The sequence below is a fragment of a genome, unplaced genomic scaffold, assembly GCF_019419815.1.
Source record: "Pyrus x bretschneideri cultivar Hongxiangsu unplaced genomic scaffold, Pyrus_bretschneideri_v1 Contig19, whole genome shotgun sequence".
Classification (NCBI taxonomy): Eukaryota; Viridiplantae; Streptophyta; class Magnoliopsida; order Rosales; family Rosaceae; genus Pyrus; species Pyrus x bretschneideri.
Genome location: NW_025999490.1, coordinates 5,798,531 through 5,824,898, shown reverse-complemented (window position 1 = coordinate 5,824,898; position 26,368 = coordinate 5,798,531). Strand labels below are relative to the sequence as shown.

The 26,368-nt window shown below is 37.2% G+C and overlaps 2 protein-coding genes and 1 long non-coding RNA gene across 4 annotated transcripts; 1 reads left to right on the top strand and 2 right to left on the bottom strand.

Moving 5' to 3' along the window:
- Nucleotides 1-822: 822 nt before the first annotated feature.
- Nucleotides 823-5,969, bottom strand: LOC125467997 (G-type lectin S-receptor-like serine/threonine-protein kinase At1g11410). The gene is made up of 7 exons (XM_018650266.2): nucleotides 4,454-5,969; nucleotides 3,869-4,003; nucleotides 3,554-3,753; nucleotides 2,140-2,350; nucleotides 1,695-1,926; nucleotides 1,450-1,600; nucleotides 823-1,368 (listed from the first exon to the last, which is right to left on the bottom strand). The coding sequence occupies exons 1-7, from the start codon at nucleotides 5,772-5,774 to the stop codon at nucleotides 1,060-1,062; spliced, it is 2,559 nt and encodes an 852-aa protein (XP_018505782.2). The 5' UTR covers nucleotides 5,775-5,969; the 3' UTR covers nucleotides 823-1,059.
- A 2,003-nt stretch (nucleotides 5,970-7,972) lies between these two features.
- Nucleotides 7,973-10,129, top strand: LOC125476375. The gene is made up of 4 exons (XR_007257665.1): nucleotides 7,973-8,768; nucleotides 8,882-8,958; nucleotides 9,042-9,197; nucleotides 9,687-10,129. It is a non-coding gene; the product is annotated as an uncharacterized LOC125476375 (long non-coding RNA).
- A 2,646-nt stretch (nucleotides 10,130-12,775) lies between these two features.
- Nucleotides 12,776-15,872, bottom strand: LOC108865342 (G-type lectin S-receptor-like serine/threonine-protein kinase SD1-1). Of its 2 annotated transcripts, none has more exons than XM_018650746.2 (7): nucleotides 15,541-15,872; nucleotides 14,534-14,667; nucleotides 14,217-14,410; nucleotides 13,913-14,123; nucleotides 13,563-13,800; nucleotides 13,337-13,484; nucleotides 12,776-13,251 (listed from the first exon to the last, which is right to left on the bottom strand). In XM_018650746.2, exons 2-7 carry the CDS (start codon nucleotides 14,580-14,582, stop codon nucleotides 12,955-12,957), a joined length of 1,137 nt encoding a protein of 378 aa, XP_018506262.1. In that variant the 5' UTR covers nucleotides 14,583-14,667; nucleotides 15,541-15,872; the 3' UTR covers nucleotides 12,776-12,954. The 2 variants fall into 2 exon arrangements, with proteins under 2 accessions (XP_018506262.1, XP_048438351.1); XM_048582394.1 differs by having other exon boundaries at nucleotides 14,534-14,662; nucleotides 15,541-15,653.
- Nucleotides 15,873-26,368: the final 10,496 nt, after the last annotated feature.

The following is a 26,368-nucleotide window of genomic DNA, read 5'->3' as shown; positions in this document are numbered from 1 at the left end:
TTTTTCATTCCAATAATTTATGACTAGTTGATTTTTGTACGTAGACACACGACCATTTATACACCGTTTATTGTTTCATTCTAAGTAATAATTTATGGCTAGTTGAACTTCTTTTCAGAGCATTGATTTCTGTACGTAGACACATGGCCAAATATACACCGTTTATTGTTTCATTCCAATAATTTATGGCTAGTACTTCATTTCAGAGAATTGATTTATGTACGTAGACATGCACATTGCTCCATCTCCACCTTTTATATACACGCCTAAGATTGACCGTAGACATGCACATTGCTCAATCACCTTCAGTACTTGTTGATTGATCTCCACTAGTACAATTCATCCTCAATAAAAATGCAGGTTGTTTTGGAAAACAACCGACGACATGGTTGGCCGGTTAGTAGCATACTCTTGAGCACACAAGAGGGCAATTGTATGCATCTCACAATTTCGTTTATGACATAATCCTTTATATCATTCATACATAATGTTTCATATAATTTGTATTCCTGCAACAGTGCCCAGGCAACATTCTAGTAACATCCAAAGGTCTAATGTGTTCCCAACATCCCACTCGGTCTTGATTAATTAACCACGTCACTCAGAACAGGTCGGACCACCTTTGTGTCCCGTCCTAGACTTTTTCTTTTGATTGCGGGTTGACATGTGGCATGATTAGTGTTTGAGTAGGCTTGCTCCTAAAACCTTGTGTCATAAAGTTGTCAACCTTCCTACATGTCTTTGGCGGTCGAAAAGTACTTTTATGTAGCCTGGTCGGACTAATGATGAATGTTGCAAATAATTTATAGCTTGTATTTACAACAAGACATATGATGAGTATAGCAGATATAGAACTTAGATCCCCAATTATAGGGCATATATTTTATAACGTGTATTTACAACAAGACAAAGTGTTGCAAATTCATTTTGAACTTAGATCCCTAGTTATAAGGCAAATTATTGAGGGAAATAGGGTTATATCCTCTCTTCTTATCTCACTCATTATGTGATTCTCAATTGAATAATATAGTCTGCCCAATTATACGTTTGGTTCTCTCCTTAGCGACCTTCTGCTTCTGTATAGGTCATGCCATTTACAGAGTAAGCTCCATCAGTATTGGATGATGGGTCTCCATTAGTATGATAACCTCTGTTCAACAAAAATCCAGGTTGCTTTGGTGAAGGAATTGTTGCATCATTACCCAACATGAAAACCACTGTTGACATGAGTGGACGATCCTTCGCTTGCTCTTGTATGCACAAGAGGGCAATGTGAAAACATCTTAGAACTTCATTGACAGGGTATGATTCTCCCAGAGATGAATCAATGAGTTCCAAGGCTCTATTTTCCTTCCACAAGTCCCAAACCTAAAATCCATTTACAAATTAATCATCAAGTTATAAAAGCAAACGAAGAGAAGTTTGGTAATGTCTTAATGTTATGCTTACATGTCCAACTAAATTTGAGTAAGGACTATCATGGTAGTAGCCAGTGTTCTTTCTGCCAGTAACAATTTCTAGTAGCAAAACACCGAAGCTATATACGTCAGACTTTACTGAAAAAAGTCCTTCCATTGCGTACTCTGGTGACATATAACCGCTAAAGCAACAAAATAAAATTGATTAATTATCACAGCTTCTTTCTGTATTATTCAACAAAAACAGGTGTACTTTCAGTTTTGAATGAAACTTACTATGTCCCAACCACACGGTTTGTATTTGCTTCAATTTGTTCAGCTCCAAATATCCTAGCCATACCAAAATCTGAAATCTTGGGGTTCATAGCAGAATCCAACAGAACATTGCTAGCCTTTAGATCTCTATGGATGATTCTTAATCTCGAATCCTGATGAAGATATAAGATCCCTCTAGCAATCCCACAGATTATCTCAAAGCGTCTTATCCAATCCAAGAATGCCTCTTTTGCTTTGTAAGGGAAAAAAGTAAGCAAAGTAAATTAGATTGTATTCTTGCTTGTTTCCAGGTTTTTAACCTACAATTTTAGATACACAAGTGAAAAGAAAGGGGCTTGTAACTGAGTTGAGTTAAGAGCATTTTGCACCTGAGGTCTTGAGCTCAATTTCCCCTCCACAATATTGCTTGTATAAAAAGAAGAACAAAAGTAAAAGAAAGACATACCGAAAATGAAAAAGTCAAGACTTTTGTTTGGCAAGTATTCATAGATCAACATCTTCTCTTCATCTTGAACGCAGCAACCTATGATCCTCACAAGGTTCCTGTGTTGAAGCTTTGAAAGCAGCACAACTTCATTCTTAAACTCTCCAATTCCTTGGCCAGAATTCTTGGCTAGTCTTTTCACTGCTATCTCCTTTCCATTATCAAGCACACCCTGAATTTATAATCCAAATTCAACTTATAGTGCACTCATCTTTCAAGAAACTTACCAACATATTCCTAGCTCTGTATATATCCTCCCCTTGAAATTGCATTTATACATTAACAAAGGAGTAAAACTCAATGCATATACATAAAAATGCTTTGACTACTTCTCCTACTTTTTGGTTGGTATATATTTACTTATGCGGCTTTCTGTATATGTTAGACTTCTCCTGCTGTAATTTAACAGATTTAGTTGTTACTTCATTCAATGAATAGCTCTTCAGTATCCATTTTGAAATCAGCATTGTTTACTTTCATACTAATTCACCATCACCTAACAAGGTTTCTTTGGACCCAAAACAAATCATAATTAACTATTCGCTAACGTGTTCACTAATCTGCTGCTTTAGTGTCATTGACTCTTTAGATTGGGAAGCACCATACTGTTTCCAATCAATTAGTTCGATAGGTGCTTAACAATTTCATAGGGTGGGAAACACTTGCGCTTTTTTGTGTAGAAGATTAATACCATGCAACCATCACTTGTATATAAGTAGTATGGCTTAACAATAGGTTTGTGAATAGATTTCCACGTATATATAAGTAGTATGGCTTATCATATATAGATTTAAAACTCTCTACGTGTTTTATATAGTTTCATAACCCGCATCACCGTGTGGAATAATTATGAAAAGTAGAAACAAGATAGTTCCCATCACTTATCGATTATTGATTGGGTTTGAAATTTAATGAAATATATTTTTGAGTCAGCCTTTCCAGTCTTTATTGGACGGGTCCCTTGATTTTTGATAACTGTAATGGTCTTGTTATCCTATGGTTTGCAAGTGTCAATAGCCTGTGAGCTAAATGTTAGCTTAGCTTGTAAGCAATATAGTTTGGATATATATCCTTATGGATCACTACCTTGTATTTTTTCTGAAACCATTAACAAAGATTCACTTTTTCTGTCTAAGATCTCTCTCTCTCTCTCTCTCTCTCTCTCTCTCTCTCTAAATCTTGCTCCCTCTCTCTTCTTGATTCTTTTTCTTTCTCTGCAAGATTTATTCATTATGTTCTTCTGTTTAAATTACAAGGGTGAGTAGAGGAAGAAATAATTGATATGGAGCGCAAATGGCTAAAAAATAAATCTAAAAAAATGTCTATTCAAAGTTTGATTTATGATTTGAGACATTATCTGAGGGCAACAATGTACCTTATAAACGGAGCCGAAACCACCTGTTCCAAGCTTGTTGTTAGAAGCGAAATTATTTGTGGCCTTAACTATGGTACTTAGTTCAAAGAATGGTAATTCAGAGTTTATTCCACTTTCATCAATATTTGTTCTAGCAGAAGAATCTTCCCAAGACGTTGACGCTATGGTCACATTGAAAAATTTATCTTGACTTCTCTTACCTGTGATAAAAGTACATAAACAAAAAATATTGTGTTCTTAAATAATTAAAACCAATATCCAGTTACATAATTGTGAATGATTAGAGGGCACCCAAGTAAAAGGAAATTTGTTTACCTTTTCTCTTCCTCTTTAGCAACCAACATCCAAGGGAAAACAAGAGGAAGAACAATAGACCACATGCTACTGAAACTTCCAGCTTCCTCTTCTTGCCAAAAGAACTGTTTGACTTCTTTGCGTATTCGTATTGAGCTGCAGACATACAAGCATTTATTTCCAAGATTCAAAAACCTTGTAAAAAGCTAAATTTTTAGTATTAATTTATAGAAATTTCTGAACTTTTTATTTAAAAAATTCATCTTACACTCCTGACGGAACAATCACTGGTTTTTTTTTTTGAACGAGAACTTTTCAATAGGTCATCCATCTTATGATTATTCTTGTCCGAACTCGCTTAACTTTGGAGTTCTGATAGAACCCGAAGTCAGTGAGTTCCCAAAAGGCCTCGTGCTATATAGAGGTGATAGAACCCCCTCTCTCCGTTGATCGATGTGGGATGTTACAACCAAACTAAATAATAATTCCTTGATTTTTAATGAAACAAAGAAAGAAGATTTTTTTTTCATGGAACCTCGGCGTTATGGGGGGAATTATTGATAAGGAAGAGAGAAGAAAGAAGATAAATTGATAATGGAAATATACCTGAAACATTTGCATGAACTCGCACATATAAATCTTGACCCGTACCCAAATAAGTCCTTGTGTCCATCAAGTCCCCATGCCATGTTATACAGCCACTCCCTCCCTGCCTTTCATCTGCATTTGCGTATGCCATGCAAGAACAATTTCTCAGGCATTCTTCTTTACATGCTTCCCGACTCCTACTCATGTTCACACGTGCCGTAGAAGTGTCCGGCACCTTCACACGTTCCAACTTCACGAACCCTTCCCCGTTTTGGCAAACGGATGATCCTTTTTGCCTCACGCACCCGCCTGACCAATCTCTCGAATACCACTCATGTTGCAACTTGGGTTCGAATCCAGGTAGGCAATGGCACTCAAATTTATCAGTGAAGTTTGGGTATGGGTCACAAATGCTATTCGGACCACACTTCCCGTAAAAATCACACTGCTCAACCGGGGCGGACCAAAACTTGTCCCATTGATGCTCTTTATCCTTCCATGCGGACCGTTCAACGTTTCCTGATTCATCGATCACCAATTTTACGAAGATTGATTCATAAACATTACCATCCACAATGGATACCTCATCTTGATTGTTCACAAAAGTGACGTTGGAGAAGAAAGTTTTTACCATTTCAGGCACCCCGGACCATCTTTCACCGGTCCAAGGTCCAGTTCGCCACAATGGAGTCTGACCCATGTATAAAAACTCCTGTGGACTCTCAGTTGGCTCTAAACGGTATGAACAGTTGCCCGTTCCCGGGTCATCTTGGGACTTCCAAGATGTGAGGAACCGGTTCAACCCGGACCGCCTGTCCAGCCCAAGTTTCATAAAAGGAAGCATCGTATTTGTGGGATAATCAAAACCTTGCCACAACACCTTTTCACCATTAATTTCAACAACAAGATTTCCCGTATCCCAAAGCTTGGCTATCACGGAATTGTTTGGAGAAGAAACAGTGAGATTAGCGGACCAGAAAGGGGTATTTTGGTCCTCCCCATAAATAACAAGGCCACCATGATCTGCATGAACGGCTAGAAGTCCAGTTCCAGCGGTAGGAACTATGGGGTTATCTCTATTTGCAATCCAGACAATGGTTTGGATTGGAATTTTGTTGTACCAAACTCCGATGTAACGGTTATGAGAATTGCCTGGCTTAAAAAACCCTAGTGCAAAGATTTTAGTGGTGGAGAGAAGAACGTCGCCCTCTCTTAGGGGTTGGTTTGGTGTAATGGCGTCTAGGGTAACCGAAATGGAAGAGGGAAGAATCACAAGGAAGATGAGCAATACAGTACCGACAAAAAAGAATACAGTAGAATTCATTGTTACCTTTCTCATGGAGGAGTTTAAGTGCAGAAACAAAAAGCCGGAAAGGTTGGATTTTTTTTATTTGATTGAGTTTCAGAAACTCTAAGGGCATACGGGCGACTTACAGCCGTTGATGCAACGGGGAACGCACCCTCGATTTCCAGTCGTTGATGCAACGTGAACTTACCCGCGACTTCCCGGCATACATGTGAGACGGGACATAACAATTCCCTCAGACAGATCCTAGCTAGAAAATTCCACTTCATCAATTCTGAACGCACTAGTTGTATTCAATAGATTGATAAGACAAATCGAAAATTGACATTTTCTGACCACACCAGTTGTATTCAGTAGATTGATAAAGCAAATCGAAAATTGACATTTTTACTCTAAAAAGTTCCTCTTAGTACTATTCACTTACAATACATTTTTGTCATTTTCGTTAAGACTTAAAGTTCTTAAACCATTTTTATTAATTTTCTTTTCATTTATTTGGCAATCAAAGCATCACAGATCAACATCTTCGCTCCTGTACATGAAGTTTGACTAACACAAATCTCTAATTCTTAAACTCTAATAAATGTGAATGTGTCATATGTAGTGGACGGATTTACATTTCAAATCCAAGGCTGTTAGCGACCAAGCATCCACCATAGTATAAACAATAACAACAATAAAGTCTTATCTTATTAAGAGAAGTCGGTTGTATGAATTCTAGAACGTCACTGTGCTCAATTTTGCGCTAAATTTTCTGTTAGCTAAGCCCCCACCATAGTACATGTCACATAATTTACAGAATTAGCTAACTAGACTAGTATAATTTCTCTTCAATTACGTCGTAATCGAGACCAATAATTCTGACATGCCCTACATGTCAATGCACTAGAAAGAAAATTGGGACCTACTTATTTGAAGCAAAATTTTTGTGGTTAATAACCTTTTACAAGCTACCAATGGTTGCTTAACATACAACATTTCGGAATATCTTAAGAGTTTTAGCGAGGTTCCACGCTACTACATGTCACATCATTTACAGAATTTAATGTGGTGATGGGGCTCCACTGTTATATATAACTCCAATAAGAATGCTAGTTGTTTTGGTGAAGGAGCTTCTGCTTCATTACCTAGCATGAAAACAACCACCGACATTGTTGGCAGCTCAGTGGCATACTCTGTTAAACTTAATATGTTCATGTGAATCAAAACACCATGAAAACACTAACCTTGAGAAGCCATTCTCAATAGCACAGCAAGCACACGAGCACACTAAGAACACAAGGAAGGCCTTCTGCACGCTCACCACCATTTTATAACTCAAACCTATGGGGAATTCTTTTGGGTTGTGATTCAGTGGTATGTGCAGGGACTTATATTTAGTATTTATACTAACTCAATCCTAATGCATCCTCCCGCTACTTAGTACTACAATCTAGTGGTATTCTTCTTCACTGGAAAGTGAGAGGTTTAGGTTCAATTCTTGCCAAAGGCGAATTTGAACCCTATTATGAGGCTTAGCTCACCCCCCCACTCCTTTAGTGTAGATAATATCGTTTGTTAAAAAAAAAAATAAAAAAAAAATAAAAACCTAATTCATCCTCCCATAATGATGTCAGTAGGACTTGTTATTGTATGAGGAAATAATCTACCAAATCTGAATCAAAATAAGATAATATCACGAGCTCTTATTCTCCAAGAATAATTAGAATATTATCTTTACATGAAGCCCAAGTTATGGCTTATAACTAAACCCTAATCCTACTTACATTCCATAACAATCCTTATTAATTATAGTGACCTATTAGCTGTTGGATTAAACCTTTTACAAGCTGCTACCAATAGTTGCTTAACATACAACGTTTAGGAATATCTCAGGAGTTTTAAGTTTAGCGAGGTTCTACGCTACTACATGTCACATCATTTACGGAAATTTCTCCTTCAGTACTGTGGTTCCCCACTGTTATAACTCCAATAAAAATGCTGGTTGTTTTATTGAAGAAGCTACTGCTTCATTACAGAAATTTGTCCTTCAGTACTGTGGTTATGGGTCCCCACTGTTATAACTCGAATAAAAATGCTGGTTGTTTTATTGAAGAAGCTACTGCTTCATTAATTAGCATGAAAATGACAGCCCGACATTGTAGGCCGCTAAGTGGCATACTCTGTAAATCCTAATATGTTCATGTGAATAAAAACACCATGAAAATACTAACTTGAAAAACCATTTTCGATAGCAGAGCAAGCCACGAACTGCAGTAAGCACACGAACACACTAAGAACACAAGCAAGGCCTTTTGCACACTCACTACCATTGTATACGTAACAACCCACTGTAAAAATTTAATTGTAAAATTACGAATTTACCCGTGTGTTGGGTTTTTTTCAAATTGGTCCAGTTCTTTGGGCTGTGTGTCAACAAGCCCAAAACCCAACCCATTATTCCTTCCCTCTCCCGTGATCCCCCACCATCTGAACACTCTCTCTTCTTCCTAATTCTTTTTTGCATTCACTCTCTATCTCCGAGAATGTAGATTTTCTGGTTTAAAGTTTCAATGTGTATTTCATGTATTTTTGTACAAGAGTGAGTTCGGGTATATATGAGAAGAGAGAGGAAAAAGAGATGGAAAAGATGGTTGCAGCAAGCAGACGACAAGAAAGAAGAAGGCATGTTGCCTACCTAATCTAAACCTTACACAAAGACATTACCTCAATCAATCTCCTCCCTTAAATCAAGGGAAAGGTGATTTACATACCCTTACCCTAAAGATTACAATGAATCTTACCCTAGAGATTTACCCTAGAGTCACCTTGGTAGTAAACTCCATATGCAGCATCAGTAGATGCAACATGCTGCATCAGTCATATGCAGCATCACAACAGAGAAGGACCAAACCAACTTCTAGAAACTTGAACTTCGAATCTTTAGGACCTAGGGAACTCACCTGTGAGGTTACATGTGGCATTTGAGCACTTTTACGTACTCTGCCATTGACACCGAGCTCGAACTCTCTTGAATTGTCATCGCAGGTATGAACTATTTTTCCTTCTTGGTTGTGTTGATTTCTAATCTATCTAGACGAGTATTATGTCGAAAAATCTGGGGTTTAACTCTTTGCATGCACCTACTCTTTTGGTCTCAGATTTCGACGGTGAACCCGTGGTTTTTCCGGCGAGTTTAAGGGTGTTGACAATCGAAATCAATTGGACACGACCCTAGGTAACTAGATACATTGTTGCATGTGAATTTTGGTGGAAGAACATTGAGATTTATTATGCATGCACTCTGTTTCCTTTTTCCAGAATCCGGCGAGGAAACCCAACGGGTTCCAATTCACGCATTACGTATCGCAAAAAGGTTTCCGATTAGAGCGGAGGAACGGAGTTCCTATTTGCATGGTTTCGTGACGAATCCCCGCCAATTCTGACACGCTCAATCTCGTTCGTGTTCTAAAATTGGTATAACCTTGTTCCAGCATCATTGTTTAATGTTTGAATTGTGATTTTTCAGCAAGTTTAACCCCAAATCGGAGTTGGGAGAATTTCCGGCCAAAAGCCGGTGTTATTTTTCGATGGTTCCGGTGACATACGAGTAACTCGGGTCGACCCGACTAGCATGCCAACTCAGCCCAGACCCCAAATGATTTAGCCCAACGGGCTAAGCCCGCCCTTTTATTTTATAGCATAAGCCCAAAACTTAAAATTAAAATAGGCCCAAGTTCTTTTAATTAACCAGGCCCAATGACCCTCGGCCCAACCCAACCAATCCGATCCAACCCATTTGACCCGACCCATTGATTTTGACCCATTGACCATTGACTTTTTCGAGTTTTTCTACTGTGACCCTTCTAGACTAATTTCGACATTCTGATTCCAAATCTACACTCCGTTTTCAAAAATTCAATCGCCTTAGTAGCATTTTATTAAATAGTCTCTATTTGTGTATAGGTGCACCGGTGGAAGGTGATCCAGTCTTCCCTAGTTCGAGCGGTTCCCTAAGAGTGAAGTACTTGTGAGTATTTTATAATTAACCATCTAGCATGCAAATTCATATTACCTAATTTGAATACGTTTTATATTATACTTTGCTTTACGGATTTCTATATTATGATTTAGGGTAAAGTACAAAAAATTACCTCAATTATTGGTGTCACGATTTTTTCATACCTCATCTTTTCATACCTCATCTTTTAAAATTGACTATGTTATACCTCATCTTACGAATTTGTGTCAATGTTACACATTCCGTTAGTTTGGCGTTCTCAGTTAAATATTGACGTGGCTTGATTCAGGGCTCACTTTCTATTAAAAAAATTATTAAAAACTAAAAAAAATTTATTTAATAATTTTTAAATATTAAAAAAAAAAAAAAAAAAAAAAAAAAACCCCTCACTTCGTCCCTTCCCCCCCCTCTCTCTTTCTCTCTCTCTCTCTCTTCTCCCCCATCTTCATCTTCTTGCTTAATCTTTAACCAAAATAAAAAAAATATTTGAAAACCCATCAACCCACCAGAAAAAAGAACCCTCTCTCTCTCTTCTCCCCCATCTTCATCTTCCTGCTTAATCTTCAACCAAACAAAAAAAAATATTTGAAAACCCATCAACCCAAACGCAACCCAAAAAGAAGAACCCCCTCTCTCTTTTTCTCTTTTACCCCACCTTCATCTTCCTGCTTAATCTTCAGCCAAAAAAAAAAAAAAAAATTTGAAAACCCATCAACCCTCCATCCCCACCCAAAGAAGAAGAAGAAAGAAAGAAAAAAAAAAAAACCAAACCAAACGCAGTTTGTAACCCCCCCCCCCCCCCCCCCCCCCAAAAAAACCCAACCCCCTACAACCCAGAAAGAAGAAGGAAAAAAAAAAAAAAAACCCAAACCAAACCCAGTTCCTCCCCCCCAAAACCCAACCCCAAATCTACCACTCCCACCCCATCATGAAGGTTTCCCGATTCCACCTCAACAGGATCTGGGGTTTTTTTTTTGGGTTGCAGGTAGTGGGTGCAAGGGTGGGTGTGGGTTTAGGAAAGACGGGAAGGGGGAAGAAAGGAAGGAGGTAGGGGAAAATCACGAGTTGGGGGGCAGATAAATTGGTTATTTTTTTTTTTTCCTTCTTTTTCTTTTTTTCTGGGTTGCAGGAAGGGCGCTGGAAGGGGGAAGAAGATGAAGATGGGGGAGAAGAGAGAGAAGGAGGGGTGGGGAAAGGGGAGGTGAGGCTTTTTATTTTTTATTTTATTATTTTATATATTTTTACTTTTCTTTATTATTTTAATATTTAAAAATTATTAAACGATTTTTTTTTTAGTTTTTAATAATTTTTTAATAGAAAATAGGTCCCGAATCAAGCCACGTCAACATTTAACTGAGAAATTCAAGCCAAGCTAATGGAAGGTATAACATTGGCATAAATTCGTAAGATGAGGTATGACATTGTCAATTTTAAAAGATGAGGTATGAAAATGTCGTTACACCAATAGTTGAGGTAGTTTTTTTGTACTTTACCCTATGATTTATTTAAATTACATTCTATGAAATGTTATAAGTTATAACTATTGATTTCACACTTAGAAAAGGTTTACGACTATTTCTTTTATGCCTTATGAGATATTGCAGCTTTATGATAATATTATGGATTTGTGGTTTATGAGAATGATTTGAGTTGTTGACTTGAGCTTTGAGATTTGAGTTATATTTTGGGTATATATATCTAGTGGGTTATCATACAGCACATCCACACAATACGGGTATTAGATGTCTATGGCCATATGACATGGTGATGAAGAGGAGTGAGATATATGTTATACCCCCAGCTTCACTGTCAAAAGGAGTGTCGGATAGCTTCACTAGTCACGACTAATGTTGGTGTGAGATGTTATAGAGTTTCTTCTCCAGCGTAACCCGAAGTCGTACAGCTTCACTTTCGGGTGATGGGGCCTACCATGGTTCTTCACTAACGTAACCCAGTGTTGTACAAATTCGTCTTTGGACAATGGACAGGTACTACTTTCGGGCGACTATGATACCCCTAGAGAATATAGCTTTGATGGGATTTATGGTTTTGCCTTCGGGCATTTTAAGATGCATGTTTTAGAGATGATTTTACAGTTACGAACTTTTCCAGCATGCTAGAGTTTTAGAAAAACCTATACATAGTATTATATCTGTTTTCAAAGCATGAGTTATTATGTTCAGAAATATTAGTACAAATATAAATATGGTCCATTCACCTTTTCTATTTTGCGCCCCCTCAAGACCTAGTGACGAAAAGTACAACCCGAATGTCAAGGCATTTCCCTACCAGTGACTTTGAGCTCTTCCATTTGCGTATGATTTTCTTGCTGAATTGTAATCTGAATTCTTATTTGCACTTGTAGTTTCGTGTAGTAGTAGGCTCTGGACATATTTGTATTTCTTTTGTTTCAAATTTGTATGGAATTATGGCTTTCGTCACTTCCGAGTGTCAGCCAACACATGTCATCCAGGTATCATTAGGATATCTAGGTTGGGGCATTTCAGTATACCTCAAACCTATGGGGAATTCTTTTGAGTTGTGTTTTGGTGGTATGTGTAGGGACCTATGTTTAGCATTTATACAAACTTAACCCTATGTATTCTCCTGTCACTTACTACAGTTTAGTAATATTTTGATCTTCACTGTTAAGTGAGAGGTTTAAGGTTCGACTCTCGCCAAAGGCGAATTTGAACCCCATTTTGAGGCTTACCCTACTCCAAACCCTTTAGTGTAGATAATATCGTTTGTTCAAAAAAAAAGAAAAACAAAAAACAAAAAACAAAAAAACTGAATGCATCATCCCATAATGATGTCATTAGGATTCTGTTCTAGTGTCATTAGGATTCCTTATTGTACAAACAAATAATCCACCAAACCTCAATCCAAATAGCATAGTGTCATGAACTCTTATTCTTCAAGAATAACCGAAATATTATCTTTACTTGGAGTCACTAAACTCTAATCCTACTTACATTCCATAACTATAGTGACCTATTAGCCGTTGGATTAAAGTATAATATTCAAAATACTCTTGCACACATAACAGGGCAATTTAGATACATCTCACAACTTCGTTGACATGATACGATTCGCCCAGAGATGAATCGACAATTTCAAAGGCATTGCCTTCTCTACACAAGGAATCTCGATTTGAGTACAAATACTTGAGAAGTAACGCAAAATCTCTACAAGAGCTAGCAAAGTGCAAACTCAACGAGCTTCAATAACTGTTACTGTTACATCATTTACAAAAGAAGCTTCTTTAGACATTGAAGAATCCGGACCACTATTTTTCAAACTAAACGCTGCCTTTTTCGGGCGTGGAAGAGTCGTTTCATTCCCCAACATGAACACAACATCTAGCATGGTTGGCCGGTCTGTTGGGTATTCTTGCACGCACAAGAGCCCAATCTGAATGCATCTCATAACTTCAGGAGTTGAATACGACTGGTTCAATGATGAATCAATTATGTCCAAGACTTTTCCTTCAGTCCACAAGCCCCATATCTGAAACAATTTTGAGCACAATGTTTAGATCATTGGACTACTCGAAAGTTAGATTCATCGTTTGAAAAATTATTTGTTTACTTACTATTCCAACTAGATTCAGAGATGAATTTTCAAATTGGAAGCTATTCTTCCTTCCACTAATGATCTCTAGTGTCAAGACTCCAAAGCTAAACACATCGGATTTTGTGGAATATAGCCCATCCATAGCATACTCCGGTGACATGTAACCGCTGCAATCACACAATATGAGTATAAAAAAAATATTGGTTCTACTTGAATTTTTTTTTCAAGGGAGACGAGACAATTACTAGGTGCCAACAACTTTGTTCGTGTTTGCTTGAGTTTGGTCATCCCCGAACATCCTTGCTATGCCAAAATCTGATATTTTTGGGTTCATTGAACCATCCAGTAAAATATTGCTCGCTTTCAAATCCCTGTGGATTATTTTTAGTCTCGAATCTTGATGAAGATATAAGACGCCTCGAGCAATCCCAATGATAATTTGAAATCTTTTTCTCCAATCTAACAACGAATTTCCGTTTTTATCTGAACACCACACATAAAAGCTTCTATTATCTACAAGTTTATGATTTCTTAATTTCAGGGTTAATGTCAGAAAACTTAAAGTATTTAATAGCAGTGTGTAAAGATGGCATACCAAAAATGCATAAGTCCAAGCTACGATTTGGCATGTATTCATAGATTAGCATCATCTCTTCTTTATGTATGTAGCAACCCAAAAGCCTCACAAGATTTCTATGCTGAAGCTTTGCAATAAGCATTACTTCGTTCTTGAATTCGTCTATGCCTTGTCCTGAATTTCTCGATAATCTTTTAACAGCTATTTCCTGTCCATCAGCTAGACATCCCTGAAATCATGGTGCAGACTCGAAAATCTTAATGACAACACAGATGCCGAAGCCACATAATGCAGAGATCTCACAATGTTGAAGGGGAAGTACCTTATATACCATGCCGAAGCCGCCATGGCCAAGCATGTTAGCAGAAGAGAAGTTTTCTGTGGCTGCTACCACGGTGGTTAAATCGAAAAAAGGTAAATCTGTTTCTCCTCTGTGTTCATCAATTGGCAAATCTTCATATCTTCGTACACCAGAAGCAGTGGGATCATTCAGAAATTTGGGTTGTCCTCCTCTCCCTGTTTCAGTTCCATTGAAATTTCAGGCTATAAAAATTTCCAAGCCGAAAGAAAATGAAACTTGAGCCGAAATAAAGCTACAAAACAAATTGAAGACGAAAGAAGGGGAAACTTAACGTATACCTTTCATGCTCCTTATCCTGAACCAATATAGAACTGCGAGGATGAGCATTGAGGCGACAGAATCACTACCAATATAATAGCCAGTCGCCTTTTCCTAGAAAAATACCCTCCTCCTGACTTGTTTTTATACTGAGCTGAAAAAAGAAGAGAAAAATATATGCACCAGTGCCATGAATGGTATGAAGTTGAAACATGTAGTTGAGGCCAGGAGCAAGAACACAAATAATTGGAAATTTAAAACATTAAAAATACCTAGAAGAATACAAGCTAGACACTTGAGGCCATTAGCCGCAACCTCACTTTTCTTTGAGGGCAGATAAATTTCCCCTAATGTTTTTAGAACTGGATGATAAACTGAAATCGATGGGACGACACAAAAATTGCAATACTTTCTATCCGGATTCTTTAAGTTTGACTTTGATTAAACAAGAGGAAATTCTCCCAGAAAGTTGTATTTTCTTTTCCTAAATTAGCACTCCCAAAGTAAATTAATTAACACTAAATTGATTAACCTTAGCAGATGTTAAGGAGTGATCATTTACAATTAAATGGTCCAACATATGTTCATCCCAAAAACAAGTCAACACAAAATGCCAATGCAAATTCCCCACCAACCATCTCAATCAAAATGCCAATCTTTTTAATTACTTAACTTACAACAACTCAATCCATCACCTCCCAAGCAGCAAACTTGATCAACACAGAAAAAAAGATTTCACCTTTATTCATCAAAGATCTTACATATTTACTTAATATAATGAAATAAACAAAACCCAGAAATCACAATATGGGAGGAAATAAAAACACTGATTAACCCAGGAAAGGTTTCATCTTTATTCATATACAAGTCAATGAAAAAAACTCAGAAAGCATAAAATGGTAGCAACAAGAAACACCAAGTATCTTCCATTCTTGGCACTAAAACATGTTAATGAATCACTCAGCACCAACATGCAGAGAGAGAGAGAGAGAGAGAGAGAGAGAGAGAGAGAGAGAGAGAAACTTACACAATGTAGATTTTGGTGGCCATTGATGGAAGAGTCTCTCTCTCTCTGTTTCTTTTCTGTGCGTGCGATGGTGTTTGTGAGTGAATGAAGCTTTTGACAGGAGTGCACCAACCATTGGGGGGGGACCCCTATTTATAACGCATCCTAAGCCTAAGCTTTGTGTGTCCAAAGACTTGGATTAATCCTTAATTTTATGTATATGGTATTGTTGATGCCATACTTAAATACTTATCTACCCCCTAATATTCTTCGTATTCTCCAACATACACCTCAGAAATGATTTTTGTATATATTTTTTCTCCTTATATTCCTCTATATTTTATTTTGTCGCTTGATTTTTTTTTAATTTGCTCACTCCAAAGGTAAGAAATATACGAAAATGAGCATGGGAGAGAAAAAAAGGTGTAACGAAAATCAATTCTCTACCTTATTGTACCACATGCTTGATTTTTTTTTATTCAATTTTTTTCTTATATTGTATTTCGAGTACCAAATATAGTATAAATAGATACCTAACACACTCATGTGGAAATACAATCCTCATAACGTAAGTCATATGTCATTCATAGGTCATTGTACTTAACATGCATTTATACTATAGGAAAAATCAATATATTTCACTCAAAATTTTCATTTTCAACATATTTTTTTCTAGATTGAAAACATATATATTGATCCAAACACATGGCTTGACCTTGACAATATCAAGAATTCTAACACAAATCCACCCTATACTTGATTATTGGGTGTAATAACTAAGTAAGGTTGAATATTAATTTAGGATGCTGTTAATTTGCTATTCACATATTTTTTTTCTTTTTACTTTTTACACATATTTCGTTACTTTATGTATTTTGATCATTTTTAATTCATATGATCCGCCGATTAAAAATTGAGAAATATACGTGAAAGATAAAAAAAGGTAAGTGGATAGCTTCACCATTAATTTAAAATAATATATAGTGATGTATTGTTATTTTTATTATTTTAAAGATAGAGTGCAATGTGCGTAAACATAATTGCAGGAAAAGTCAGGTGCTTATGGGTTATGGCCAAACGATGAGGCATCCACACCCCCATTAGGGATATTTGACTTTGTCGATGCCTCCAGAAACTCGTAAAATATAAAAAAATAAAAATAAAAAACTATATTTCAAGTATTTAACTAATTCAATTTCTAATAAAACAAAGGACTATATACCTTCGTGCAGGAAAAATTCTTTTATCCAACACTTGGATTAGATGGAGTCTCTATCTAAGGTGTGACCCAAGGAGAGTATAACCGGGCCGGACATTATTTCGAGGGAAATTGGGCACTTGAAATCCTCCGGGAACTGAGTCGGCATTTCTCAACTCGCTCGCGTCAGTCGGTAAAGAAATGAAATGGAAGAAAAAGGGTTTACGAGGTTTTTGGGTTCTCAACTGGTGGAGTGTCTTTGACACTTCAAGACTTCGAGCGAAGGGAGAGAGAGAGACTTTCACTACCAAATCCTACGCTCACAAGTCACAACACATTAATACGCATTTTCATGCCAAAAAAGAAAAATAACAATTGTAATACACCTGATGAAATTACTATTACACCCTTCTCACATTTTGTTTTCAAAAGTTTTGGAATCTTAATCAAACACTCCTCATACTGTTCATTTTTAACATTAATGACATTTTTACCTTGAAAAGTCACTTTTGATACTATTTACTTACAATTTATTTTGTCCTTTTGATTAAAAACTAGAGTTTTTGAGAACTTTTCTTCAGTTTTTTTTTTCTTTCTTTGTTTGGAGAAATACCAGATTATTCGAAATTTGGAATGTTATAACTATTGTATCTCGAGTTAATCACATATCTTTACATAACTAGATTTTAGCACATAACATTGAATGATTATTTACATAATTGGATTCTTAAATGTATAACGGTATACAATTATTTCAGATTACTAAACAATTATAACGGTAAGTAAGCTTTTCTTCTCAAGGGCATCTCTCAAAAGTACCTTGAAATGGACATTTTATATATTTTTTTTCTTTGCTGGAAAATTATCCAATGGTGAAATATAAATTATCCATCTTCGTCGAAAGATGGAAATAAAAACTTAAATTTATATTCTTTTTTTACATCTTTTGGTCATGAGCCCCGCTAATCAAAGAGACAAAATTAAATGGGATCTCAAATTTCCATTATTCCCATTGGAGTATAGCTTCATTTACATCTATCAGAAACATAAATATGATTTTTCCATCACAAATTTTGTACTTTCTCATTAGAGATGCCCTAAACAACGATTCGGATTCGTTGCGTATATAATGCTTTGTGACATATTTGCTTTAAGGATTTTACTCTTGTTGTGTTTTTGTGCAAACTTTATCCAAGTTAATTGCTTGGTCACTGAAATTATCAATCCAGTTAGCATCTCCGTATTTATTGGAGAAGGTCATCATTTATCCGCTTTTCAACTTAACGACACAAAAAGGTCCCGTCTTTGGCCAAAACTTCGGGGGGTGTTTTTAGAACTTTGCTTGTTTCCTTTGGTTTCTAACGGTTGTCTGCTTTTCAATCATTGTCACGGAAAAACCTCAACAGTTACCCTACAGTTGAAGCATGGAATCAATCACGACCTATACTTTTGCCATTGAATTTACTTAAATGCCCCTATTAGAGTCAACATTGCCAGCCATAAACATTTGCCTACTTGGAATACACGTGTTTCTTCCCTCTATTGTCACGTGACCAATTATACACGCCCCTTTCATACCATAATGGAAGGTCCGACGGATTTTTCAATATACTTGGCACATGACATGAGTGAAATATCATATATTATTAGACAATTAAGATGATAATTAAAAAAAAAATTCTCTAATTAGATAATGATATGTAAAGTATCATTTCGTGTTCCGATTACACTAAAATATTTCAAAAGCACTAATCTCACATTAAGTTTGACAAGTCCTCTAATCAAGTTTGGGAAGGATTTTGGGACACAATGATCCTCGACCTAGTAATACAGGTAAGATAGTCTTATTCATGCACTTATTTTTAATTTTGGTACACCTCTTTTAATTTTTAGTTTCGAATCGAATAAATTGAAAAAGATTAATGCCAAATAATTAACAAAGTTGTGTGTAAAGTAAAATTGATTTATGAGTGTATAAATATGTCACTTTAATCTTTTTATAATGGCCAAGTCAATTGAAGAAGTTTTATACTTATTAGAGACGAAATATCGTAAGACTAACTGGTCACATAGTTAAAAAAATTCTCACTCTGCTAAACTTTGATCAAATAATTCCATATAAACGTGATTCGATGGACCTTAAGTTCTCCGTCCAAATTTGTTTAGAAAACACAAACGGTATCAACACAAGCATCATGAAATGTGAACGCTCTGATCCAATGGTGATTAATAACTTGGTTACGACGTCACGGTTGACAAAAGACCACCGTTTATTATTTTCTAGGTTGAATAAAATGCAGTCGGTGCGTATTTTTTTATTTTTTGTTGAGATACTCCTTGCTTAATTTTTTAGTCGTTAGGATTATCGTCGAATGTTTCTTCCATATTTATAATGCAACTACGCAAGGTCTGCCTCATACAGTTTATATCTCACTGTTATTAAATCAATTTCTTAATTACGACGCTTTCTTTTGTGTTGTCAAAAGATTTAATAAAGACATTAATTGATAAGATTATAAACTTCGTTAGCGGTGGTTTTGATGTGGCTTAGGGAGTGATTTTGGCCCCACGTGTGATCGGTAGTTTTGATGTGGCTTTGTTTGTTAGTGATAATTTGATGTGGTCTCAGTTTATATGACAGTGACATTATGGGTGCACTGGTATAATTAAGTCTGTTGCACCTGCTATCTTTGTGGCAGATTTGTACTGATTGTGCTTGTGCTAGTTCACGCGCTTGTGGTATCCAATAAAGGATTAGCATTATTGCTTGTTTGTGTGAACTACCTCTAGATCATATATTTGTGAGTCTTGTGACTAGAAATTGTATCCATGTGACAACCCAAATAATTGCTATCGTTCGCTAATAGAAAATTGCTATCATTTCTTGTTAAAAGAAAAATTCATGAGGAAAATGACATGCATGCATAATTAAATCTTGTGACGCCACTCGGCCTTTGAATATTAAAAGCCTAATTTTGATCAAGAATTGGACACATTACATGTCTTATTTAAGAGAGTATCTTATCAAGTAAATTAATTTTGTGTCTAAATAGTTTGATTGTATATGCAAATATCCATCAAAGAGTAACGACTGATATCGAACCATGGAACTAAGAATGGTGTGAAAATGATTCTTTCCCACTAGAAATGGATCATTCAACTGTGTATATCTTGGTTGGCTACCTTACTTTGTGTGTTTTGTATGAATAGATGATAATGATCATACATTATTTTAAGAAACTATTTATGTTTATAATTAACTATGAGCTCGTTTGAAAGTATTTTTGAAATAACGGAGAACACTTGTAGAGAAAATACTTTTAGGCCTAAAATTATTAAAAATTTCTTACAAAAGATTAGTTTTAAAAATATTTTCATTAAAAATATTTTTAGCAATTTTAAATGTACTTTCAACGGGGCATATAACTTTTTTCTTTTGATCAACGAGATAGAAAATATGAATTTAGTACCATCTTCCAAAATTAATAAGAAAAATGTCACCAAACTAACTTGGTGATGACGACCCATTTTTGTTAGCTCATGGTTTTTGACTTTTCAATTGCTCGTGTAGATAAAAACAAATCTCAACCTCCTTCATGTTTCAATAATTTATTTAACTCTTTTGCTTTCTTCTGCCAAAGTTTAAATTCATGGTTTACCTCTTCTTTACGTTACCAAAGTGGATAGACTGAATTATGTTAGTACTGGAAATGTGCCGCCATTTGAATACAATTGGTTGGTGTACGTGTTGACCGAAATGCTCATCTTATTACGCAGTTTTGTTTTTATTTTTTGGTGTGTTTTAGGGCTTGTTTTTAGAAGTATTTAAAATAATTGAAAGTGATTTTAGTAAGAATGCTTTAGAACTAATTCTTTATAAAAATACAAATTACTTTGGTCCAAAGAAGGAGAGGAACTCCTCCCTCTTTTTATCATTCACCTAACCTTCTCCTCCAAAAGTGTTTCTTTAGAAGGATGGGTTTCTCTCTCTCTCTCTCTCTCTCTCTCTCTCTCTCTCTCTCTCAACTAGACTACGAAAAATTTGTTCCCGATTTCATGAGTATCTTTGGGATTAATTTTGTGCAGCCACAGTGCTGATCTTGTATCTTTATTTGGATCTATCTTGCTCCCTGGGTTGTAGGCAAGTTTCTTCAGTGTTTCACCATGAGTGTGGGGGAGGAAGAACTTGATTGTTTGAACATTACCCTTGAGGATAGTTTTGACCTCGAGGAAAGATTTGATACCACCATTCATCTTGTGGGTAGACTCATCGCTGACCATGAACCTTCCTAGACTGTGGTGAAAGGAGGTTCTTCGCTCTGCTTGGAACAAGATGGGGGTTGTTCGCGTCTTTGTACGAAAGCAAATGTGTATGCTATCACTGTTGGGGAAGAAGCCGTCGCCAAGAGGCTTTTGGAAGGAAATCCCTGGTTCATCAGGGACTATACCTTCTCAGTGAAACTATGGCCGTCATTTCACTCCCTCGATGATATAATCCCTAACAAGGCCATTTACTGGATCCAGGCGCACGGTATCCCTAGGAACTATTACACCTTGAAGAATGCGAGATGCCTGCGTTCTAAGATGGGGGCAGTTCTAGAGGTTGAGGACCCCCTGGAGACCGGGTTCAGAGGCTTTCTCCACATGCGAGTCGGTTTTGATACCTTGAAACCATTGCTCACCAGCTTCTTGGTGCCATGCCTAAAGCTGGGTTCATATACTATCCGGATACGCTATGAAGGTCTCAGAATTTTTTGCTATAAGTGTGGTCGCCTGGGTCATTCAAGCAGCTGCCTTCGTCTGGATCCCCTTCTGCCGTCTGGTGAGAGCTGATTCGACCAATCACTTCGCGTCGAAAGTCTGTCCAAGGCGAGTTTTCTACTATTCCCAATTTCGAAGCCGTTTAGCAGAGTTGGGGCCAATGAGCACCATTGGAGATGTCCCATCCATCTCTCAAATATGAACCTTCGCAGCTCCAAATCTAGGTCTGGTAGTCGTGTGGATGCTGAATCCCCCTGTCCTAGGTCATCACATGCCGATAAGGTTTTAGATTCTAATCATCGTTCACTATCAGCCCTTCCAAGGAGCTGGAAGAGGCTGAGAATGGGGGCTAGCTGGGCAGGAATAGGCGTCTACCTTCTACATCATCGACGGCAGTTGAAAGGGTGCAACCGCGCCGTAAACCATGAAAATCCTATTCTGGAACTGCCAGGGGCTTGGAAACCCCTGGAAAGTTTAGGCGCTGCAAGACATCATCAAGCAGCAAGATCTCATCATGGTTTTCTTGTGTGAAACCAAATATTCACGTCATTGTATTTTGTCTCTGAAATTCAAGTTGGGTTTTGATAGGTCATTTTGTGTCGAGTTTCGAGGAAATGCGCGAGACTTCTGTTTGCTATAACACTCCAACTATGACTTAAGGGTGCTCTCTGCTTCTGATAATCACATCGAATCGGAGATTGGATGCAATGCCGACCATCTGCACTGGAGATTTACTGGCTTTTATGGCAACCCGATTCCAGCCGAGAGGGCAACCACCTGGAACCTTCTTCGCTCTTTAGCATCAGCTAGTTTCCTCCATTGGGTTGTGGGAAATGACTTCAATGAGCTTCTCAGCGCTAATGAGAATGAGGGCAGGCCCATCCCGGCCTATCAAGCAGATTCTCAACTTCAGGTCGGCGGTGTCTGATTGCAATCTCCAGGACCTTGATTTCTCTGGAAACCAATTCACTTGAATCACCACGCCGTCGGGAGGCATAAAGGAACTTTTGGACCGGGTCTTGGCCTTCTCGCTATGGAGATCCTTATTCGGTAATGCCAAAGTTCACCATCTAGATCCCACCAAATTCGATCATGTTCCTATTATTCTCTCCATGGACGTGAAACTGGGTCCCAGGAGGAAATGTCGACATGGATTCTGATTCGAGGAGTTTTGGGCCTCCCACGAAGACTGCGAGAGTGTTATAGAGGAGGCATGGAGTCGTCCTGTAACGGGGTACCCATGTTCCAAGTGGTCCACAAAATTAAGGCCCCCAGGATTGCCCTTTTTTGGTGGCAACAGACGGTCTTCAAGGGACGTATTGAGGAAATAAACGAGATACGTTTGAAACTTGGTTTTATTCTTGCTCAACCATTGTCAGAGTCGAATACGACTGGTTTAGTGATGAATCAATTATGTCCAAGACTTTTCCTTCTGTCCACAAGTCCCATATCTGAAACAATTTTGAGCACAATGTTTAGATCATTGTACTACTCGAAAGTTAGATTCATCGTCTGAAAAATTATTTGTTTACTTACTATTCCAACCAAATTCAGAGATGAGTTTTCGAATTGGAAGTTGTTCTTCCTTCCACTCATGATCTCTAGTGCCAAGACTCCAAAGCTAAACACATCAGGATTTTGTGGAATATAACTCACCCATAGCATACTCTGGTGACATGTAACCGCTGCAATCACACAATATCAATATAAAAAAAAAAATATTGGTTCTACTTAATTTTTTTTTTTTTTTTTTGAGGGAGAGGAGACAATTACTAGGTGCCAACAACTTTGTTCGTGTTTGCTTCAATTTGTTCATCCCCGAACATTCTTGCTATGCCAAAATCTGATATTTTTGGGTTCATTGAACCATCCAATCAAACATTGCTCGCTTTCAAATCCCTATGGATTATTTTTAGTCTCAAATCTTGATGAAGATATAGGAGGCCTCGAGCAATCCCAATGATAATTTGAAACCTTTTTCTCCAATCTAACAATGAATTTCCGTTTTTACCTGAACACCACACATAAAAGCTTCTATTATCTACAAGTTTATGCGACACGCCCCGATCTCGATATTCCATGAATACCAGGATAGGCACGTGTTGGCTAACACCTGAGGGTGACTGAAGCCATTTATTGAGTGCAAATGCTAAAACAAAGGATAGATAAGACTTATAAATATAAAAGAATAAAGAGTATGCATTTAAAGAACGTGTTCAGAGCATACATTTAACTAGAATGTTAAAAAGAATAATATAAAATTTAATGGAACAAAGGAGTGGGTCCTACATTGAGAGGACTCGAAGATGCCAATGCGGAAATGTTTGGACGTCGGGATTGTATAACTCGATTCTAAGTCCTGAAGGGGGCGCAAAACAAATATGAGTGGACCAAGTTTATATATATATATATATATATATATAATAAACAATTGTCAACGTACTAACCCCCAAGTTTTATGAAAACACATATATATCATGATAAACATAGGTTTTCTGAAACCTAGCATGTCGTGCAATGTCTCAAATCATAACTTGTATATATAATAATCACTAGTGAATGTTCGATAACCCTCAGGCCCCATGTCGGCTCCCTGTCCCTGTGCTAAATAGCCAAAGGACACACACGTCAGTCCCTATGCCAACACTAAACCGTCTCCCAGGATGGACTGGATCTATCCCTACGTCCCGTAACAAAAAAGACCACTAGGTAAGTACAAAACCAGTGAACATACATATGTTGAAAAGCAACTTCATAGTATAAAGTCATCCATCATCTATACTACAAAGAGGTGTTCGAAACATGTTCTAAATATCATATCGTCATCCAGCGGATATTCTATAAGAACATGGGTTATAGGAAAAATACTAATAATTCAAACTAGCCTCAGTAAACATGTTATCTCATAAAAACGTTTCATAAAACATAGTCATCAAATTATGTTTTTCATGTATGCATTTCTACTATCAAAACATGCAAAAAGGAAAGTTGTAGTACTCAGCGAGACGAAGAGATTGATACGTTGCATGCCGGCTAACTCATCGTGGTTTGGCCGGAAATTGGCTTGAAAGCCGTCGGACTCGTCGGTAAAACTAGGAACACACCTCTAAGTTGTTCTCACAACAAACCTTCATCAAAGCACCTAAAATTAGTCCTCACTAGAGTTTGATCGATCTAAGGAAGATTAGAAAGAGTCCCGAAGCTTACCAAGGTTAAGGGTTCACCGGAGGAGGGAGTTGTTCTCCGAGCTTACAGTTTCGAAGGTTGGTATTCGTTCCTTCCTCCGCTGAGATGGTCACTTGGTGCATCCATGTAAGTGTGTATGGGTGCGTATGTGTGTGCGTTTGTATGTATAGGTGTCGATCGGGAAAGAGCCCGAGAGAGAGGTGAGCTCGAGAGGGAGAGATAAGGGAGAATGAGGGAGAAGAAAGAATATAGAGACTTTTCAGAAAAATAAAAGAAAAGGGAAAGGGAACCGGAGAACAAAACATGGGGGGTGGGGCCCTTGGGCTCACCAATTAAGACCTAAAAACCAATTTTAAAAGAAGACGATCTAGCCCAAGGTGAAATTTCACAAAAATACCCTATTTATTTCGATAAAATTGGGATGGGTTGTTACATTATGATTTCTTAATTTCAGGGTTAGTGTCAGAAACTGAAAGTATTTATTAGCAGTGTGTAAAGATGGCACACCAAAAATGCATAAGTCCAAGCTACGATTTGGCATGTATTCATAGATTAGCATCCTCTCTTCTTTATGTATGCAGAAACCCAAAAGCCTCACAAGATTTCTATGCTGAAGCTTTGCTATAAGCATTACTTCGTTCTTGAATTCGTCTATGCCTTGTCCTTAATTTCTCGATAATCTTTTAACAGCTATTACCTGTCCATCAGCTAGACATCCTTGAAATCATGGTGCAGACTGGAAAATCTTAATGACAACACAGATGCCGAAGCCATACAATGCTAAGATACTCAAAATGTTCTAGGGGAAGTACCTTATATACCATGCCGAAGTCGCCATGTCCAAGCATGTTAGCAGAAGACAAGTTTTCTGTGGCTGCAACCACGGTGGTTAAATCGAAAAGAGGTAAATCTGTTTCTCCTCTGTGTTCATCAACCTCATCTTTTATTGGCAAATCTTCGTAGCTTTGTACACCAGAAGCAGTGGGATCATTCAAAAAGTAAAAAGCCAATAAGGAAAAGAAAGATAAAAAAAGGCTCCCCGCTCTTTCTACTTTCTCTCTGGCAACCCGTGATAATATCAAAAAGTAAAAAGCCAATAAGGAATTCGTGCTTCCTTAGTTTCAAGTGACAAGTAAAGAAATTAAAAGCAAAAATAAGACAGTGCCAAAAATGAAAGAGTAGTCCAAACTTTTGTTCGGAACGTATTCATAGATTATAGCATCTTTTCTTCATCTCGAACGCATCAATCTAAAATCTTGACAGAGAAGGGGTATTTTGATCATTTACATAGATGGCAAGGCCTTTATGATCTCTGTTAATGGCTAATATGGTTGTCCCAGTTTGAAACCCAAACGATGGTTTGCTCTGGAATTTTGTTATGCCAAACTCCAACATAGCAATTTGAAGAACTTATGGGGCTGAAGAACCCGATTGCGAAGAGTTTTCGGCTAGAGACTAATACCTCGCCGTCTTATGGGTTGGTTTTGGATAATTGTGTCTAGGGTAAAAATGCAAGATGAGAGAAGTACATGAAAGATAAAGCAACATAATACTGACTTCATTAGCTGCCACAGTAGAACTCATAGTTTTATTTACTTTATGAGAATTCTAAACTTGTTAATTAGCCAATGGATGATCTTAAAACGAAGCTGTTTGATTTTTCTAAACTAGTTGCACATGTCCATTTAGACACTGTTTATTGTT

What these genes read in the sequence shown, in the direction of transcription:
- LOC125467997 (XM_018650266.2), bottom strand. Translation starts at nt 5,774, where the DNA reads ATGAGAAAGGTAACAATGAATTCTACTGTATTCTTTTTTGTCGGTACT. An exon ending in GCTAAAGAGGAAGAGAAAAG is followed by an intron (nt 3,754 to 3,868) that starts GTAAACAAATTT and finishes CTTTTATCACAG; the next exon opens with GTAAGAGAAGTCAAGATAAA. An exon ending in TCTTGACTTTTTCATTTTCG is followed by an intron (nt 1,927 to 2,139) that starts GTATGTCTTTCT and finishes TCCCTTACAAAG; the next exon opens with CAAAAGAGGCATTCTTGGAT.
- LOC108865342 (XM_018650746.2), bottom strand. Translation starts at nt 14,582, where the DNA reads ATGCTCATCCTCGCAGTTCTATATTGGTTCAGGATAAGGAGCATGAAA. An exon ending in CTTGGACTTATGCATTTTTG is followed by an intron (nt 13,801 to 13,912) that starts GTATGCCATCTT and finishes TGTGGTGTTCAG; the next exon opens with ATAAAAACGGAAATTCGTTG. An exon ending in CTCTGAATCTAGTTGGAATA is followed by an intron (nt 13,252 to 13,336) that starts GTAAGTAAACAA and finishes AAATTGTTTCAG; the next exon opens with ATATGGGGCTTGTGGACTGA.